Source organism: Ochotona princeps, chromosome 10 (genome assembly GCF_030435755.1).
Source record: "Ochotona princeps isolate mOchPri1 chromosome 10, mOchPri1.hap1, whole genome shotgun sequence".
In the NCBI taxonomy this organism is placed as follows: domain Eukaryota; kingdom Metazoa; phylum Chordata; class Mammalia; order Lagomorpha; family Ochotonidae; genus Ochotona; species Ochotona princeps.
In genome coordinates, this window is record NC_080841.1 from 40,610,376 (window position 1) to 40,630,858 (window position 20,483).

Genomic DNA, 20,483 nt, shown 5'->3' on the forward strand with positions numbered 1-20,483 from the left:
AAATTCAAAATTGCAAAGGAATACAAAAATATTCTGTGAGGATGGCAGAATCAAGGTATTAGTCACAGGAAGTTGATGTAACTTGAGTGTGAACATTTCACAATATACTAAACGTTCAGACAACATGACAGGGCCGACTCCTGAATCTGGCTCTGCCCTGAACCTGCAGTGCTTCCTGCATGGACACCACTTGGAGCATGTACCATTTCTCCTGCGGAGCAGGCGGGTGTCCCCATTGGGCTGCACAGCCTGTCAAGCTGTGCACAGTGTCAGATGTTTGGGACAGAAGCACCAGAAACATTTGTATGAAAAAGGACACAGTTGATGTCATTTTATGAACTGTCTTTTTTTTTTTTTTTAAATCTTAGGATGTAAAATACCAGTAAGAAAAACAGCCACTGCAAAACTTTAATAATCGCCAATTATGGAAAATTTGGTCACATAATTACAGTCATCAAAGGACTATTACTACAGCAATAGGGAAGTAAAGGAAGAGATTGTCTTCTCGTCCTTCATAAGACTTCAAGAACATAGATTCCAGAGAGAGGAAGAAATGATCAGTGTGAGCAATCAACGTAATCTTCCCACATGGTTAAAAGGCATTTGTATCCAACAGTGTGTGTTTTAAAATAAAGCAATCTTTTAAAAACATACTTGGGAAAGCAAAACTCAGCTCTGATTTCACTAATACTTTTCAACTTACTACATGTGCTTAAGTTTTATGTTGACTTCTGAATTAAAGTACAGTATCAAAACTAAGAGCTCTGGGTATTAAAGGAAAAGAAAACTGCTGGGGCCAGCTTGGTGGCTCAGTTGGCCAATACTTTTCCTGAAAGTTCCAACGCTGGTTCATGTCCCGGCTGCTCCACTTCCAGGACTGCACCTGCATGGGAGACCCGTAAGAGGCTCCTGGGTCCTGGCTTCGGATCAGCTCAGCTCTGACCATTGCAGCCATTTGGGAAGTCAACCACTGGGTGGAAGATCTTTCTGTCTCTCATTTTCTGTGTAAGTCTGCCTTTCAATAGAAAATAAATCTTACAATGAGAAAGAAAACTGCTGGGGCCAGTGCTCTGATACCGCACATTGACCTACTGTGTGCGTAGCTGGCGTTCCATGTTGAAGTGCCAGTTGGAGTCCCAGCTGCTCTTCTGATACGCCTTCCCTCAGGTACTCCTGGGAAGTCAGTGAAGATGGTTCAAGTATTTGGGCACTTGTCATCCACAAGGGAGACCAGGATGGAGTTCTTAGCTCCTGGCTGTCACCTGGCCCAGGCCTTGACTGTTGCCATTTGGGGAGTGAACCAGTGGATGAAGATCTTTCTTTTCCCCTCTTGCTGTCATTCCTTTTCTCTGTCACTTTGCCCTTCAAATAAATGAATCTGAAAAATCCAGTAAAAGGAAATTGCTGAAGAGTTAAATATCCCTAATGTGAAAGTGAAATACTTCAAAACCCTGAACTTTTGAGAACCAACACGATGGCCCAAATGTAAAATTCCACAAAACCTCACCTTTTAACAGTAGAAATGCACGTGCCCAAGCACTTGGGTGAAGCATACTCACCCACATCTTACATTCCCTTCGGCTTACTTTCTTTAAAGTCACCTCATTCCAGGTTATTTCTTTTTTTTTTTAAAGATTTATTATTTTTATTACAAAGTCAGATATACAGAGAGAGGAGGAGAGACAGGAAGATCTTCCATCCGATGATTCACTCCCAAAGTGAGCCGCAATGGGCCGGTACGCGCCGATCCGATGCCGGGAACCAGGAAGCCTATTCCAGGTCTCCTACGCGGGTGCAGGGTCCCAATGCATTGGGCCATCCTCAACTGCTTTCCCAGGCCACAAGCAGGGAGCTAGATGGGAAGTGGAGCTGCTGGGATTAGAACCGGCGCCCATATGGGGTCCCGGGGCGTTCAAGGTGAGGACCTAAGCCACTAGGCCACGCCACTGGGCCCAATCCAGGTTATTTCTAGAATGAAACTCTAAATGAAACTTGGTCAGGAATATTAATTCCAATTAAAAGAGACATTCATTGTAACAATCAGCATTATGTAGGGTAAGAAATGTTTTAAGCTTTATTTTTAGAGAACATTTCAGACTCCCTCGTGTCACAGCATAACAAAATGTACATATATTGATTTTATCTACACATCAAGCCCCAAATTCTCATTCCTACATATCAAGTTGCAGAAAAACAAATGCTGACAATTTTACTCTAGGTAGTACTAAAAGAAGTCTTCAACACTTAAGTAAAATGAGGCTTTCATCAAAGACTATTCAGAGAGCACACTTTCTCAAGCAGCGATTAATTAAGTTTGTGATTCCAAGCTCAAGTTAACATTGGTATGCTTGAAGCAAACCAAAAAGGCAGTTAATGCTTCAGTCGTGTATTTCAATATGTACAATATTTACATTCATGTCTTAGAACTTATCTTGGACTATAATGAAACCAGAGAATTAGAAGACCTCTGAGTCTACCTTAAGGAATACAGTGTTCATTTTTGTTCTGGGCAATAAAGGAACGCTCGGTGGTCTTGGGTCAATTTCCCACACTAACTGATTCTACAAAAGTATGCTTCCGTCAGCTAGAACACTGATTACAAAGAACACATGTTTTAACAGAAGAAAATTCTGTACTTCCAGTTTCAAAGAGCAGACAGTTCTATGAATACACAGCCACTTAAATATGTGAGTGTATATACACATTCAAGTTTCTACAACTTCATGCCTCAAAAGGGAGCTTTATTTCACAAGTATCCTTTCACAGGCCAGCATCATATATTTATACAATACTTGTGTTTCATACAATATGTTACAAAGTGTGAATGGCAAAAATAATTGTAGTAACACAATTTTGCAAAGTTCAAGTTCCCAGTTATCTTAAAAAGTATAAGTTTATTCAGGAAAGATACTCAGTTAAGGTTACCTAGAAAATCCAAAAGTTCTGTGAAAAAAAAAAATCAGAAATTTTGTAGTTCTGATAGATTTCAACCTTGTAAATATGCTAAATAGAAAATAAAAAGCTGGCTTGGCATATGAGTGATCAAGTCAAGGAGTTTTACAACCGTAAGCCACTATTTGGAATCTATTTTAGATTTTACATAATTTCCAGTCTTAATACCACCATTTTTATTAAGAAATGAGTTTTTAAAATCATTGGCATTCAAAATGGCACTTACAGACAGGAATCACAATTAGGGAAAAATGATCTTGGCAAGCACAATTTCTCTCAAGGTAGGAGCAATGTCACAGAATTTATACACAGTAGAAGAAACCATTTAGAAATCTCAGGAAGCTCATGTAATTATGCTTTACTTGTAATCTAAAGTAAGCGTTATATTTTTAAAAACAAGAAAAATTTAAAAATAAAACAAAAACAGCATGGAACATACTGGTGTTTTTTAAAGCAACCATTCTCTTCTTCCCTTTTCTTTGGGTACACTGTCTCACTCTGGTCTCCACTTTGTCAGAAAAACTCAAAACCAAATCTGTTCAAAGTGGTCAGATTTGAGACCATCGGATTTGATTTTCATTTTGTCTTTCCTGATTTCCTAGCTATGGAGTACCTATAATCTATATAAATATTTCAATGAAAATTTTTTTTTTTTTTTGCATTTGTCTGAAGACTGAAACACTAATAACCTATGCCGAAAGGGAGCGGGGAAGCCGAAATCCCTGGCTGCTGTCAGGATCTTTAGCTTTCCTAGTTATTAGTTCCTATTTATTAGTATTACTATTACTGAGAGATTAAAAACACAAAAGCTTCGGCTGGAAATTCACACAATTCAGAAATGTGTTGGGGGTGGGAACCCTGTCACAATCTTTTAAGATTTTAAATCAGTACTCCCAACTCAAATACTATAGAGCTGCTAAATAACAACTGAAAATAAGTAGCCATTCAAATTATATTGGAAATGTTGGAATTTTTAGAAAAGCTTCCTTTTACTTAAGGATGGGAATAGCTGAGTTCACATGCTAGCTAGACAGATCATTCGAAATAACTGACTAGAAAATACCTGGAAACCAACTTTCTCAAGTGCTTCCTTTTTCCTAACTATGCAAGCATGCTTCGAGGCTGAGTGTTCGGGTACTGCACTTTGGAAGAAACCTGACACTCCCGTGAACTGGAAATCCTTCCACACAAATGTAAACTCATGTGTTTGCAGACAGTATTTCTGTGTGTTGAAAATGGACATACACAGTAAGGAAGTGTGTTTTGGCTCAAAAGAGAAGCTGGAATACTGTAGTGTGAGCACAGAACAGGCATAATTTAAAAGGAAAGTACATGCTTTCACAATTGTGATGTTTCTTGTTATTTGGGTTTCATTTGACATTCTTTTTCCTTTTTCCTTTGGAGTCTGCATTTCTGGGAGGGCACTTTGTAAGCTGTGTTTGGGAGGCTGTGCTAATCCAACCTCATATAAACATGAATGACCTATCAGTACTGTGTGTCACCCCGGAGAGCCCCGCCTCAGACCACTGAGGTTGTGCTCTCGGGATTCACACGCACGAGTCTCGAGGCATTGCGCAGGTCCTGGAGCTGCTTGGCGGGCTTCCCCACGCCTTCTTCGAACCTCTTCTCCACCACAGGGAGGACTGTTTCATACAGAAAGGACGCGTTCTGTCGGATGAAAGCCTTCTTCTCCGGATCCTGCTCACAGCGGAGGCTGTAATCCACGTGCTGAACAGCAACCAAGATGATCTCCACCAGGCTCTCGAGAAGCACCATGTGCAGCTCCGGGAAATACAGCTTTAAGGCCTCTTCCAGGAAGCCCATGGTCTGCTTGGTGAAAGCCACCACCGTGTAACTGAGGTTCACCCAGCAGTCGTCCCCAGTGTACTGCTCAAAGTTACTCACCCCACAGCTTTTCATTTCTTCTTTGAGCTTGCCCAAGGCCTCCGGGGTCATCAAGTTCATCCTCCTCCACATCTCCTCTGAGTTGCGATGTTTAGTGGCTTCGATGATGATCTCCTTGTAACTGTGCAAGGCCCCCTGGATGTCCTTCACCAGCAGGGCGTGGATGATGAAGGTCAGGTCCAGCCCGATGTCCCCCAGCTGCTGGCAGTGCTCCTTCGCTACTTTCACACACTCGGCAGCCGTGGAGAGGCTCTCCTTGCTGTCGAACACCTGCTTGCTAAAGGCATCCACGAACATGCCCATGGCTGACCGTGCCCAGACCACAAAGGCCGAGTAGCAGCCACTGTCGGTGCCTGCGAAATCTGTCTCGAATTCTCTGGCAGTCTCCAGAAGACACGTAAAGAAGACATGGCACAGCTTGTGAATATAGAGTAAAGTGGCACCCTCGATGCGAAGCTGACGTATGGCAGTGTGCACAGCCGCCGCCCTGTTCCTCAGAAACAGCTCACACGCCTTGGTGCACTGGCCAAGTCGAATCAGTTGGGAAACTGCCCTGCGAGTAGCCTTGGGACCACCCCGCAGGGACCGATCAGGGGAGAGTTCAAAGACCAGCACCTCCGTGAGCTGCCGGACCCGCTCATCTACTTTGGCCCGGAGTTCCTTCACAGGAGGTGGGCTGGGCTTATCTTCCAAGTAATGATTCAGTTTATCCAACAGGTCCACGGCCCCCTCAAAGTCCCTCTGCGCAATGCAGACATCCAGGTCTTCCGGTAGCTCCTGGATCCATTCCATTGACAGGTCCACTTTCTCCTCCTCCTCCTCAGGGGCAGCCGGTTCTTCTTCTTCATCGTCCTCAAATGGGTTAGTGGCCTTGGAGGCCACTTGGGGAGGAGCGCGAGGGGCCGCGGCCTCCTCCTGCTCCCTGCGTCTTTTTTCGCTCAGGGCCCTCTTAGTTTCTTCCAGCACTTCCAGCCACTCTCGTTTTATCTTAGCATTTTCTGCCTGGAAAATACGGCTCTCAGGGAACATGAGCAACTTGAACATGTCCTTCATGGGTGGATTGTCCTTGACATTGACCACAGCTAGCCCATCCAGGGGATAAAGGGCGTTGAAGCGGTACATCCCCCTTCGCTGCGGCAGCCAGGTGGCCACCAGCAAGCAGTCATTCATGAGAAAGCCGTGCACCCGCTGCAGCTGGGCCATGTGGTCCGCCTCGTACTCCACCAAGTCCCCGTTGTACACCAGGTACTGCCCCGGGGTCTCCAGCAGGTGCCGGCAGCCTTCTACCTTCTCAAGCAAAGTGGTGAGCGTGCGCTGCTTCCCCTCCTCGCCCGGACCGGAGCTGTCGCGGGAGGCGCCCCCGGGGGTGGGAAAAAGCCCTGCTCGGCCGCGGAGGTGGTCTCGGCCCCCGGCGCCCCCGGCCCCCTCGTCCCCGCCCGGGGAGGCGCCGGCCCCCGCGGCTGCGGCGGCGGCCGGCAGCAGGGTGAGCGGGATGCTCTCCAGGCTGCTCTTCTGTTCCGTCAGGAGATGGCTGAGCTGGTACATCTCACTCTCCAGGTAGGAGATCTCGCGGGCCGTCTCGATGAACTGCCGGTAGTTCTGGTAGACGTTGCGCTTCAGGTTCTGCGCCGTCTCCTCAGCCAGAGCCTGAATGCGCTGCCGATGCTCCTGGAGGTCCCGGTCCCCGTCCGACTGCTGCGACAGCTGCTTCACGTACAGCCGCGCCTCAAAGCTCCCCGACTCCAGCTGCCGCCGCAGCCGGCTCGCCCCGCTGTCCGACATCGCCATCGCCATGTCCGCCCGGGCCTCACGACGTCGCTGTCACAGCCGCCGCCGAGACCCGCCCGAGCCGCCTCCCGCCGAGCTCCAGGGCTTCGGAAGCAGGAAGCCAGCGACGCCAGCACGCCTGCGCCGACCTCCGAGCCGCTCGAGCTGCGCCTGCGCAAGAAGCCGAGCACGAACAGTACGTCTGCGCGGGGAGGGGGAGGGGGCGCCAGAGGACGAGAGCGCACGCGCAGGCGGAGTTATGGCGGAAGTGAGGGGAGGTCGAGGGCGATGCCTCAGTACTGCGCGTGCGCCGAGTTGGCGTTGGTGGTTTCACGTTTGAAATGTAAGCGCTGTAATCAGCTTCCGGACGCCGGTAGCAGGTCCGAGCGCTGGTCTCTGTCCTCCATAGGAGTCGTGGTGCCCGTTTCTTGTTTACACCCTGGAATCTTGCTGGCTGCGCTCCGGGCAAACTCAGCTTGGCTCCCTGAGTTCTCGCGAGCTCGGGTCCGAGAGCGGCGCGAGAACCGGTTATTTTGGGGTGTTTGAAGCGGCCGGAGCGTTGTGGCTGCGGAACTCGGGGAGTCCTCCTGACGCCGGCGAGCCGCGGCTGGGATCGTGGCAGGGATGGATGAGGACCTGCTGTTGGCGCTGCGCCTTCAGGAGGAGTGGGCGTGCGACCCGGAGCCCGCGTCGCTGGTGGACGCGTCCTGGGAGCTGGTGGACCCCACGCCGGACCTGCAGGCGCTGTTTGTGCAGTTCAACGACCAGTTCTTCTGGGGCCGGCTCGAGGCCGTGGAGGTCAAGTGGAGCGTGCGGATGACCCTGTGAGTCCCGAGCCCCCGGGAGCGCGACGCGGAGCTGCTCTGGCCCGCCCGGCCCGGGGAGGGGTGGGCTTTGAAGTGGCAGCCCCTCCCTGGATGTATTTGACCTGAGAAAAAGCTGTGTGTCTCACTCCCACTGTTATGGTGGGAGACTTCAAATGCCCTTACACTCGAGAGTAACGCTTTCCTGATTTGCCTGTGTTAGGGCTGTAGGACCCGAGAAGGAGAAACAAGTACAACTTCCCTAACAGTTGTGAGGATGCCGAGAAACCTCCGCAGGGCGTGTGTGGGCCTAGCTGGGAAGACACCGCTTGGCATTCGGCTGATGTTAGAATGGGGAGAGAGTTGATCCTCCGTGTTTCTTGACTCAGAGACGCTTCTGGAAGGATCCCCGTTGTACACATTAAGTTTGAGAAGTCCTGATTTGAGTTGAAAATCTGTTCCTGTGTGCTATTCCAGTCAGGATTCAGTTACATTTTTGCCCCCCCACCTTTAATTTATTGATTGAGTGATAGGTGGAAGAGACAAAGAGATCTTGTGTTTGCTGGTTATCTCCCTAAATATCCACCAAAGGCGAGGTAGGTCAGATTAAGTGCAGGAAACAGGAACTTGATCTTGACTCCACCTTGGCTGCTGGACCCATCAACTGCTGTCTCCCAAGGAGCTGGCCTGGAACCAGGCATTGGGCAGCTGGCTACCGAATCACGGCTTCGCTGGCTGTGCCCCAATGTCTGCCTCCCACGGGGGTTTTGGAAATGATACACATAGTCCATAAAAAGATTAGGATATGATACAAAATCGTGTTTAAAATACGCATCTCCTTCTGAAAATGTGCGCATTGATCACCAAATCTGATCGTAGCTTGTGGGGAACAGGGTTGCTGTTTGAGCTGCCGCTGACGTTCGGGTGGGCCCCCAATCTTGAAATACAAGTATGTGCTGACAAAGGGGGTGTCCTTTCCAGATTGGCACCCCGAGATCCTGTGGTGTTAACTCCTGTTTGTGTATGATATTCCGTTTCTCCTGTGGTTCTTTCCAGGTGTGCTGGGACGTGCAGCTATGAAGGAAACGGTGGAATGTGTACTATCCGTCTTAGTGAACCCCTTTTAAAGTTGAGACCAAGAAAGGATCTTGTAGAGGTATTGTTTGACTTAGCCTGATTCTTAGTCATTTACAGATTCTTACCATTGATGTAGATTGCTGTGAATTAACTTTTACAACAACAAATTGTTTTTCCCACAGAATAAACTTGAACTGCAGGATGAATAGTTCTGCTATTTTCACAGTGCTTCATAGTTGAGAAAAGCTGTTAGCTATATTCTAGCTCATTGATCTTTGTTGTTATATCTCCATTTTTTAAAAAAGATTTATTTATTTTATTAGAAAGGCAGATTTACAGAGAGAAGGAGAAACAGAAAGATCTTCCATCCATTGGTTAGTGATGGATGGCCACAACCACCAGAGCTGAGCTGATCCAAAGCCACAAGTCGGGAGCTTTTTTTGGGTCTCCAACGTGGATGCAGGGTCCCAAGGACTTGGGCTGTCATCCTCTGCTTTCCCAGGCCACAAGCAGGGAGCTGGATGGGAAGTGGGTGGAGCAGGCAGGACACAAACTGGTACCCATATAGGATCCCAGCATGCAAAGTGAGGATTTTAGCCACTGAGCCATTGTGCTGGGCCTGGAAAGTGTTTTCGATAACTGGTGCTGGAAAGGACAGATGCTTGGCCTGGCAGCCCTGGTTGACATGCCCACAGCCCAGAGGAGAGTGCTCAGGTTCAAAATTTGGCTCTGTCCTCAACTGCTTTCCCAGGCCACAAACAGGGAGCTGGATGGGAAGTGGAGCTGCCGATATTAGAACCGGCGCCCATATGGGATCCTGGCGCGTTCAAGGTGAGGACCCCAACCATTACACTTTCGAGCCAGGCCCTTTAAAATCAATTTTAAAAAATGCATCAGATTAAAAAACCATGATTTTGAAAGTAATGATACAGCTTTAAGTTATTTGAAACGTACATTTGCAGATGTAAAAAGAAATAATCCAGTAGCAGCTGCAGATGTTAATGCCACCATTTTAGTAACTCAGTAAAATAAGCAGAAAAATTAGTACATGTAAAACAAATTTAAAAAAAACAGAAGTATAATAACCAAATCAGCCTTATAAGGAGGCCTGGTTGGAAGACAAGCTGCATAATTAATACATATTTATATGAAAGAGTAAGCACAGGGACACTTTTGTTTTTAAATTCTACATGAGAGAAAGATGGAAATGGGTGGCATTGTTGTCAAGGGATTGTTATCAGAAAGCTATCAGTATCAACTTGGATAGGAAAAAAGGAAGAAACTGCTCTGTAAAGCAGTTAATTGAATTGTAATGAATGGGATTCAGGAGGAAAAGAGGTCAGTCAAGAAAAGCTTTATAAATACAGATTTTGAGCCCAGCGGCGTGGCCTAGAGGCTAAAGTCCTCGCCTTGAACGCGATCCAATATGGGCACCGATCCAATATGGGCGCTGGTTCTAATCCCGGCAGCTCCACTTCCCATCCAGCTCCCTGCTTGTGGCCTGGGAAAGCAGTCGAGGACGGCCCAAGGCGTTGGGACCCTGCATCCGCGTGGGAGACCTGGAGGAAGTTCCTGGCTCCTGGCTCTGGATCGGCATAGCACCGGCCATTGCGGCTCACTTGGGGAGTGAATCATTGGATGGAAGATCTTCCTGTGTATCTCTCCTCCTGTCTGTATATCTGACTTTGTAATAACAACAAATAAATCTTTAAAATAAATAAATACAGATTTTATTAGTTCTGCCACCACAACTACCATTCTTTAGTGAGCTCTTTTTGTGTGCCGGACTTTGGACTGGATTAATTGTAGCCTTTCCCAGAGAGCAAGTAAGAGCTTTTCCCACATCTCGTGCTTAATGGATAATAGATTCTTGTTTTAGGCTGCAATGTCCTGGCTGTAAACCACTCCTCTCTGCTGTGTCTCTTAGCCTCCTCACTGCTGCCCAGTGATCTGGAGAGCTGGCCCTGAGAGGACAGACTGGACTATGGACAAGGAGAGAGAGTGGGTTGCTGTCGGCAGCAGGGAGATTGTGAAGAAAGTGAAGTCAGGCATGTTTAGGACCAGAGTAGTTGCTTCTGACCAGATAGAGCAGTACTGGAAAAGAAGTGTGTTGGGATTGTTGTATAGAACCTTGAGTCGAGCAGTGTGAAAAATGGTTGGTGTCTAAGCATAGAAATGCTTTGTGTGGTGTCATGTATAATTTTCAAGATGTGTTTAGTTGACCTCAAAATTAGCAGCCTAAAAATTTTTTTCTTTTATGAGAAAATTATTTCTCATTATTTTAGAATGTTGGGAGGTTTGAAATGTACAATGGCCAAGTCTAGTTCCTTTAATGGGAATTATGCTTTAGAAATTATGAAAGATTTTAAAAAGGTATGTTTTTGAAGATCTTTATGATTTTCAATTTTTTTAAAGTATATTTGTAAAGCACCTCAATGATATTAAATGCTACTTAAATTTTTTGAGTATAAGCTTTTCTATCCTTGGTATAAAATGAGCAATAGGTTTTATTGCTTAAAATTTTACATGGTTTGAAACACTAAAACTACAAAATCTTGTTCTATGCTTGTCCCTTTGTGTCTTCAGCATCCCACTTATTATTCCCTTCCTACCACACAATATTGTTTACATTATACAATATTGTGTACATTATTTAGTGCTTTTTTTTTTTTTTTAACTTATTCAAAGGCAGAAAGAGAAGGAAAGTTTGAGAGCTCTTCCACTTGCTGGTTCAGTCCCCAAATAGCCACAGTGGTCTCAGCCAGCACTCTATCGGGTCTCCCAGGTTGGTAACAGCATCCTGGTGGTTCAGCCCAACTTTCACTGCTTCGCAGGTGCATTTGCAAGGAGTTGGATAAGAAATGGATCAGCTGGGAGCTGAACTAGCACTCAGATGTGGGATGCCAGTGTTATAGGAAGTAACTTACCCTTATTTCTGTGTGACAACATCAGCTCCAATATCTTTTTCTTTCTTTTTTAAAGATTTATTTATTTTTATTGGAAAGGCAGATCCATAGAGAGAAGGAGAACCAGAGAGAAAGATCCTCCATCCATTGGTTCACTCCCCAAAAGGCCTCAATGGCCAGAGCCAAGCCCCTCCGAAGTCAGGAGCCTCTTTCAGGTCTCCCACTTGGGTGTAAGGTCCCAAGGCTTTGGTCTATCCTCTACTGCTGTTTCCCAGGCCACAATCAGGGAGCTTGATGGGAAGTAGAGCAGCTGGAACATGAACCCGTGTCTGTCCATTTGGGACCCGGCACTTGCAAAGGGAGGATTTAGCCAGTTGAGCCAATGTGTTGGGCTCGCTTGCTCTGTGTCTCTCTCTCTCTCTCTCTCTCGGTGTTAACATACATTCATTCATTTATTTATTTATTTATTTATCTATCTATCTATCTTGAAAGTCAAAATTACAGAGCGAGGAGAGACATCTTGCATTTGTGATCCACTCTGCAGATGGCTGCAGTCCCTCCAGGCCTTCCATGTAGGAGACAGACCCAAACACTTGGGCCATTTTCTATTGGTTTTTTTAGGACATTCGCAGGTAGCTAGATTGTAAGTAGAACAGCCAAGATCTGAACCAGTGCCCTATGGGATGCCAGTGGTGCAGGAGGAGGGGGATTAGCCTTTCGAGCCACCACATTGACCTGACAAAGGAGTTCTTAACCTGGGAACTCCAAAATTTCAGATATTTTATGCAAATCTCTGAATCTGTGCTTATATAACTTTTCTGAAAAGATGGTTCATAACTTTTTGTCAGTTTGAAAAAAACCTGTGATCAAAATGTTCCTTAACAAATTATTTTGATTGTTTCTGTTTCAGACCCTCTTGCATGAAATGATACATGCCTATTTATTTGTTACTAATAATGATAAAGACCGGGAAGGACATGGTCCAGAATTTTGCAAACATATGAATCGCATCAACCACCTGACTGGAGCCAATATATCAGTATGTAAAGCCCCATGTGTTTATGGTAGTTAGTCTTGATAAATTCAGTAGCTGCTAAGAATTAAAAATACAGAAATAGGAAGAAGTAAATATTGTTTTTTTGGCTTTTTGGTTTTTGTTTTTTCTTTTGTTTTTATTTATATAAAGAGAGCACATTTCATTACAGATTCAGGAGCTTACTAATTCTCACCCTCCAACCCTCCTGAGTGTATTTCACACCTGTCTTCCTCCTTCCTTATTTTCTTTCCTGGCTTTTACGATAGCGTACTTTCATCTCATTTTGCACTCATAGATTTTAACACTTCATTAGGTAAATATCAATACCTGATAATTAGAAAATAATAGCAAAATAAAAAAAAAATAACTGCTGATTTTTGGTTGTATAAACAAAGGCTGTATACAGTAATCAAACCCTGGAATGTCAACGCCTGTAGGTTACATTTTTCGACTCTATATTAGTTACCACAGATTAGGAAAAAAATTATCTTTTTGGGACTGGCTAGTTTACCAAGCATAATGGTTTATAACTGGGTCCATTTTATTGCAAACAATAATATTTCATGCCTTTTTGTGGCTGAGTAGTATTCCATAGTGTATATGGGCATCTGGGTTGACTTTATAGTTTCGCTATTGTGAATTGTGTTACTGTAGACATGGGATTACTCTCAAACAGATTTCATTTAGTTGGAAACAAGTATTATCGTTTTAAAGGTTTTCAGTGGTAAATGAGAGTCCTACAAAAGAAATGAAGTGTTTTGTGTCAACTCACGTAATAGAATGGCAGCAGAGTCAGCTGAGACCTCTGAACTCTTTGGGGTCAGCATTTTTAAAAATTAATTTATTCTCTAGATACCTATAATAGCCAGGACAGGGTCAAGCCAGAGACAGAAACAACCCAAGTTTTCCCAGCTGGGGGGAAGGGATGGAAGTCCAGTTAAGCTATCACCACTGCCTCCAGGCAGCAGAGTCTGCTCTATAGGGAGCTTAGCAGCCACATACAGGAGCTGACTGTGTCTGATATGGAATGCCCATGTTTAAACCAGTGAGTTTACTCCTAGACCAAAAAGCTGCCCTGTGTCAATGTTTTATATATAACTATTTCAGGCCGGTATCACCTTTCCTCTGGACTGTTGAAATAATCTTTAAATTTATAGTTCAGATATTGTAGCTTCTTTTAATCCGTCCTGTATTCTGCTACTAGTTTGTATGCCATTGTCTTCATCAAAAGTCTTTTTGATTCATATTTCTGCATAGTTTTGTAGCAGGTGGCAAAGCTTACAATCAAAATAGCATGAGCCATCAGACTGCTGGAGTTTAAATGTTGACTCCACTGATGATTAACCTTGGTATCACTTTACTTGCTTGGCAAGTGGTATAAGGCGAGTGAGTACCTGTGTATCAGGGTCTTGTGAGGATAACAAACTGGAGGAGAAAAACACAGGCCGGACATGATAGAACAGTTTCAGAACTGATTAAATATTAGTTGTCTATTGTGTTTTGTTGACTAATCATATTGTTCTCTTTCTCCTCCCTAACCCCAATCCTCCTGTTGTGTTCTGCATTTCTGTTTAACTGAAATTCTTACCTCCCTGCCTTCCTCCTGTGTATCCTATGCCTAAAGGGTGCTCTTCCCTCTGATTCATATCACAGTGTTTTCATCTTTCCGGTGGGATGTAACTTCTTTCCAATCCTCTTAGCAGTGCTGTGACTCCAAAACAGCTGGAGCTAGCATGTTCTGAGGCCAGGAGCTTCTGGGTCTCCCACGTGGGTGCAGGGACCAAAGCACTTGGTCCATCCTCTGCTGCCTTCCCAGGCTACAAGCAGGGAGCTGGATGGGAAGTGGAGTAGCTGGGACACAAACTGGTGCCCATATGGGATTCCAGCATGTCCAAGGCAAAGATTTAGCTGCTGGGCCCTATTTAAAAGTTTTATTCATTTTTATTGGAAAGGCAGATTTACAGAGAAGGGGAAGACAGAAAGATCTTCCATCCACTGATTCACTTCCCAGATGGCCACAACCACCAGGACTGAAGCAGTCCGAAGCCAGGAACCAGGAGCTTTTCCTGGGTCTCCCATGTAGGGTGCAGGGTCCCAGGGCTTTGAGCCATCCTCCACTGCTTTCCTGGGCCACAAACAGGAGCTGGATGGGAAGTGGAGTAGCTGGGACAAGAACTGGCATCCATTTGGTATCTCTGCATGTGCAAGCTGAGAATTTAGCTACTGAGCCATTGCGCTGGGGCTGGTTTTTGTTTTTCTAAAAACCTAGTTTAGTTATTGGTTACAGAATTACTTCAAAATCAGGAAAATGGCTGACATTGAAAAACGTTAAATCTATATTAGCTTGTGTGTGTATAAGTGTACTTGAGAAAAGTTGATGGAATAAATGTATATTATGAAAAAATATATGTAGTTCCAAATTATTTTTCCAGCAAAAAAATCTCAAGTCCCGTTTTTCTCTGTATTCTTTTGGAAATACCCCCATGAGAGAATCTCTGCTGTACTTCCTGTTGTTCAACTGGAAGAAGATACATTCTTTTCTCTTGGCCATTTGTTTTTTTTTTTTTTTTTTTTTTTTTTAAAGATTTAATCCATTTTTATTTATTTTTTAAAGATTTATTCCATTTTTATTACAAAGTCAGATATACTGAGAGGAGAGACAGAGAGGAAGTGGAGCTGCCGGGATTAGAACCAGCAGCCATATGGGATCAAGGCGAGCACCTTAGCCACTAGGCCACACTGCCGAGCCCGGCCATTTGTTTTTATTTAGTAGAGGTTCTTGCAGAGGGACCAACCCTTGCTTCTACAGGTTAACATCCTGTTAAACTCAACAGGAATCTACTTTGACACTGTAGAACTGTATTTTAGTTTAGTGACTGCATTGTTAGAAATCATATTCCCAGGCAGTAGGAATCATAGGAATTGGAAGAAAACCAGATCCAATTCTTTGCCTTTGCTAACCAAGTATTAAGTGATAAATTCTGAACATAATGGAAAGGTTAGGGTCCAACATACCTCTTTGCCCCAACACCTATGTTCCAGTCCCTTCTGCATCTAAAATTAGTTGTGGTATTTGCCTACTTGCCAAATAAAGTTATATTCTTGCTTATTAACGAGAAATAGTGAATATAAAACTATCTAAGGGGACCAGCATGATGGTATAGTAGGCTAATCCTCTGTGTGCCAGTGCCGGAATCCCATATGTCCTGGCTGCTCCACTTCCCGATCCAGCTCCCTACTTTTTGCCTGGGAAAGCAGCAGAGAATGGCCCAAGTCCTTGGGAACCTGCACCCACGTGGGAGACCTGTTTGAAGCTCCTGGTTTCTGGTTTTGGACTTGCCCAGCTGTTAAAGATGCATCCATTTGGGGAGTGAACCAATGGATGGAAGATCTCTGTGTCTCCCTCTTTTTCTGTAACTCTGACTTTCCAAGTAAAATATATCTTTTTTAAAAATCTATGAAGTTACAGAAAATGTAGCATTTTTTCCCATAACTGAATTTATTAGAAAGGTAAATGTCTTACACATGGAAACTTCTTAGTCTTGTACAAATAGTAATGTTCTACTGAAGAGACAGGAGAAAAAAAGTACATATACGTATTTAGGATTAACAGTATTTTAGGAAATTATTTTAGAGGAAGAAGGACTCATTACCTAAGCACCTGCAATAGCCAGGCTTATGGTGGGGACTGGACCACAGTCCACATCTCCCATGTGAGTGGCTTCTACCTGCTGCCTGCCAAGGTGTGCATGAGCAGGAAGTTGGCTTTGCAGAGGGAGGTGGCAACTTGACTTGTAGGTTAGATGCCCACCCTAGGAGTAGAAGTTTTGATGTGATGCTCTGCTGTACTCACTGTGTCTGTGCTGGAAGAACTAACCCTCCTCAAGTAGATCTTCTGTCTGCTTTCTGTCTAGATTCTACGTGAAATGTCATCTGCTGAACAGCATCTTGATTAAGGACTGAAAAGCACACTTGCAAAGAATTTTTCATTTAACTCAATGAGTGACACTTTTCATTCATTCAGCAAATGCCTACTAAACACCTTCAGTGTGCCAGGCACTGTAGTTTTGTTATATTAGCCACAAGGGACACAAAAATGAAAACATTTACATTCTGGAGAACTTTTCAACTGGTGGAGATACACACCTCTGAACAACTCCAATGTGACCCTGAAGGTGACAGAAAGCCTTCTGAACCTTTTGCTGATGTTACTTAAATGGAAAATTTCAATGTGTCAGTGAGGATGATTCTTATTATGTTGTTATATGTAGTAAGTCTTAATAGGTGATCTTTTTTAAACATTTGGTTTCAGAAATTTTCGGCACTTATAGAAGGTTTTCATGGGTTTTGTTTCTAAAACTATTGTCTTCTAATCCCATAGTTTTTCATTTTTTTTTTGGTTTGGTTTTGGCCCAGTTAAGTTTTAAAAGTGCTGTTATTTCCCCTTAAGATGATTTTTGGAATGAAACCGTAGCTACTGTTTTCCCCATATTAGAACTGCTCAGCAAGCTCTGAAATACTTCCTTAAATTGATAATTTGTATACTCACGGAATAATAAAATTCTTCTCTCAACTCAGGTATACCATACTTTTTATGATGAGGTGGATGAGTATCGGCAGCATTGGTGGCGCTGCAATGGGCCGTGTCAGTATGAGAAACCATACTATGGCTATGTCAAACGTGCTACTAACAGGGCGCCCTCTGCCCATGACTATTGGTGGGCCAAACACCAGAAAACCTGTGGAGGCACTTATATAAAAATCAAGGAGCCAGAGAACTACGCAAGAAAAGGCAAGGGAAAGATGAAACTAGGACAGCACCTGGAATCAGCAGGGGAGAATAAAGGTATTTTTATATTTTTCTAACTTTTCCATGACCAGAGCTACAATGTAAATAATCACTATGGTATGAGAACAAATATTAAGGTAAGTTTACAGATTATTCCTAATAGATTTTTTTTTGAAAGGTTTCTTTATTTTTGTTGGAAAGGCAGATTTACAGAGAGAAGAAAGATCTTCCATCTGTTGGTTCACTCCCCAAGTGGCTGCAGTGGCTAGAGCTGAGCCAATCCAAAGCCAGGAGCCTCTTCTGGTTCTCCCACCCTGGTGCAGGGTCCCAAGGCTTTGGGCCGTCCTTGACTGCTTTCCCAGGCCAAAAGCAGCGCTGAATGGGAAGTGGAGCAGCCAGATGTGAACCAGGTGGGATCCAGGTGCTTGAAGGTGGAGGATTTAGTTAATTGAGCCATGAGCACTATAGGGTTTTAAATTATTTCTACTTATTAGAAAGGCAGATGGAGATTTCTCGGCAGTTGGGGCTGCGCCAGGGCAGAGCCAAGAGGCTGGACCTTGGTTTGGTGTGCAGTGTAGGTGATAAGGGACCGCAGTACTTGGAGCATCACCTGCTCCATCCTGGGTGCACACAGGAAGCTGAGAGCAGGGTTGGAGCTGGGACTTGGGCCCAGGCACATGGATGTGGGATGTGGGTGTCCCAAGCTGTGCCTTACTTTACTCTGGAATTCTATATCTAAGTGAGAGACTTGGTTTTTTTTAATCTTCTATGTTTCCTGAATCTCAGAGCTTGTAATATTTTTATTTCTATGTATGTTGACTTTTGAAAATTGTCATTTTACTGTTAACTGCTAATTATTCTATAGCTGAAATTAGAATAAACTATTCATTTTGCATAAACTATCCATTAAGTATGTATTTGTGACTGCTTCATTTTAACTTGAGGAAATAATCTCATTTGCTTCTTTTGCAGAGAAACGTGGTAGAGGTGAGGCACAGCAGTTAATCCCGTTCAGTGGGAAAGGGTATGTCCTAGGGAAAACAGGTAGCTTGGCCTCATCTGCAAAATCAGCCTCCTCTGAAGCCACGAGTACAGCCCGAGACCTTACAAGTAAAGGCCATTCAGGAGATGCCCCAGGACTAAACTCTGAAGTTGAGGTGAAATACGAACGGAGCAGTTCAAATAAAAAAACTCATCTAGTTTCTCCTGTTCCTAATGCCAACCACCAAAGTGTTTTAAGCAACTACTTTTCTAGAGTATCAGTTGCAAACCCAAAAGCTTTCAGAAGTGAGAATGGATCTCCAGTGAAGTGCTTTACGGCTGGTGATACCACCAAAATCTCAGGCCCCTGTGATTCACAGAGATGGGCTGCAGCTTCTAATCAACCTCCAAGAAATTCTTCAAAAGCACTGGAGGAAACATCTGTTACTGCAACCCAGGTTGTGAGCAGACCTGAAGAGAAATTCTCAAATAAACGTCCCAGGCTAGAAGACAAGACTGCTTTTAACAATTTTTTTATCAAGAAAAAGAAAATACAAAGTGGTAGCAATGATCCAAAGTGTAGTTCATCTCCTACAACCACAACTCAAAGCTTCAGTACTCTGTCCAGTCAGAGCGAAATAGTGAATTGTCCAGTTTGTCATAATGCAGTTTTGAATTCTGAAATTAATGAACACTTGGACTGGTGCCTTGAAAATGATAGCATTAGAGTTAAAGTTGACAAATGAGTCTCTCACCATCAGCATGACCTCACACGAGCAGTGTCAGCCGCCCATAATTTCTGGTTAAGACTTAGATTGCAGGCTGTCATCTAGTTTACATTTTCAATATAAAATGTTCTATCTTATATAGAACTATGACACTATAATTAAAAATCTCTTTTCTCAAGGCGCTATAGTCACTCTTGCCTTTTATATACTGTATACAGCCCAGTTTGTTCTGTGTAATTCTTTTGAATGTTTTTATTTATATGCTAAATATTCATGTGAAGAATCCCATCAGATATTTGGTGAATTTGGGGCATTTATTACATGAAGACTCTTTGCCTGAATTGATTTAATCTTTCTAGTGTCAGACTTAGAAAATACAATCCAGAGTAGAAACTTTTGTGTTTGTTTTAGGGTACTCAAGTGTTTGGTCTCTGCCTTTCACTTTTACAAAATCTGAACAGTAAATCCATGTTCTGTGTTTTAAAGAATTTTGTTTCTTCCACCTTTACTAAAAACTGGCAGTAGATTTTGGGTTGACATGGATAAAGGAATATAATGTAATTACGTTTATTTTAGAGTATTACTAGGAACAAATAGCCGATGTATTTCTGTGGGTCAGATTTCATGTTCAGTTTAGCAAAGTGAATGATTTAAACTCGGGCTGATAAGTAACTGCTATGTATAGCTTGGCAATAGTATTACAACCTTAAGCCAAAGTGAAGATCATTACAACAAAAGGAATACCATTTTTACACTGAAAAAAAAGTTTTTGTTTTAAAATTGTTCTTTTCCACGTTACAGCAGAGGGACAGATACTTCCGTGAGTTTGCTTTCTGTCCCATGGCCGCCCGTACCTGCAGCTTCTGGACGCAATCCCAAGACCTCAGTTCACTAGTGTCCATTTCAACTTTATCACAGTGGGATTTGTACGGTGAGCACACAGCTCTTAAGTATACAGCTATGTAACTACTACCCAGATCAAATTAGAGAACATCTCCATCCCCACAGGAGGCTTCCTGTAGGTTCCTGGACCTGGTCAGTACCCACCACTCACCGATCCCCCAGAGCTCACTGCTGTTTTCACCTTATACCCAAAGGTTCAGCCTGTTTCTGAACTGCATAAGGTGCTCTCTGATATTTGACTAAATGTATCATAATTTTTTAGTATCAGTACACATTTCTATTTTCAGCTTAGGGAAGTTCTGAGTAATGATTCTAAGAACATTCTTACTCATTTTTATTGGGTGTGTGGTCACGAATGGAATTGCTAGGTTGAAGGATATGTTCAGCTTCATTCCTGCTGTCAGTTGTTCAGTGTTAGCATTTTCACTTTAACCTGCCTGACTGGTGTTCACAAGTTTTGATTTTTAAAAGATTAAGTTAAATATTTAATAAATATTTATAATTAAATTGCATTTAAAATATGTGTATTGTGTTGAATATGTGCAATTATACTTTCACAGAGAATCACTTTCTTTGAACCAATTTGACAAATTATATACAGTTTAATTTCTGAGAAAAACCACACAACGGCCAAGG

The 20,483-nt window shown here is 43.7% G+C and overlaps 3 protein-coding genes across 3 annotated transcripts in view; 2 read left to right on the forward strand and 1 right to left on the reverse strand.

The window, feature by feature from the left end:
• GNPAT (glyceronephosphate O-acyltransferase) overlaps positions 1-653 on the forward strand; it is a 31,628-nt gene extending 30,975 nt beyond the window's left edge. Inside the window, exon 16 of the mRNA XM_004578541.4 lies at positions 369-653. Within this exon, the coding sequence (XP_004578598.2) occupies positions 369-412 (44 nt within the window). The 3' untranslated portion in view covers positions 413-653. The remainder of the gene's footprint in view (positions 1-368) is intronic.
• Positions 654-4,099: 3,446 nt separating this feature from the next.
• On the reverse strand, positions 4,100-6,730 carry EXOC8 (exocyst complex component 8). Its single transcript, XM_004578540.3, has one exon. The coding sequence runs from the start codon at positions 6,649-6,651 to the stop codon at positions 4,471-4,473; it is 2,181 nt and encodes a 726-aa protein (XP_004578597.2). The 5' UTR covers positions 6,652-6,730; the 3' UTR covers positions 4,100-4,470.
• A 374-nt stretch (positions 6,731-7,104) lies between these two features.
• Positions 7,105-19,042, forward strand: SPRTN (SprT-like N-terminal domain). Its single transcript, XM_004578539.3, has 5 exons — positions 7,105-7,448; positions 8,484-8,583; positions 12,321-12,449; positions 17,025-17,292; positions 18,208-19,042. The coding sequence occupies exons 1-5, from the start codon at positions 7,249-7,251 to the stop codon at positions 18,960-18,962; spliced, it is 1,452 nt and encodes a 483-aa protein (XP_004578596.2). The 5' UTR covers positions 7,105-7,248; the 3' UTR covers positions 18,963-19,042.
• Positions 19,043-20,483: the final 1,441 nt, after the last annotated feature.

Bases quoted from the DNA above. Each gene is read 5' to 3' on its own strand.
- SPRTN (XM_004578539.3), top strand. From the start codon at position 7,249: ATGGATGAGGACCTGCTGTTGGCGCTGCGCCTTCAGGAGGAGTGGGCG. The intron at 7,449-8,483 runs GTGAGTCCCGAG...GGTTCTTTCCAG, and splicing joins TGGAGCGTGCGGATGACCCT to GTGTGCTGGGACGTGCAGCT. The intron at 17,293-18,207 runs GTATTTTTATAT...CTTCTTTTGCAG, and splicing joins ATCAGCAGGGGAGAATAAAG to AGAAACGTGGTAGAGGTGAG.
- EXOC8 (XM_004578540.3), bottom strand. From the start codon at position 6,651: ATGGCGATGGCGATGTCGGACAGCGGGGCGAGCCGGCTGCGGCGGCAG.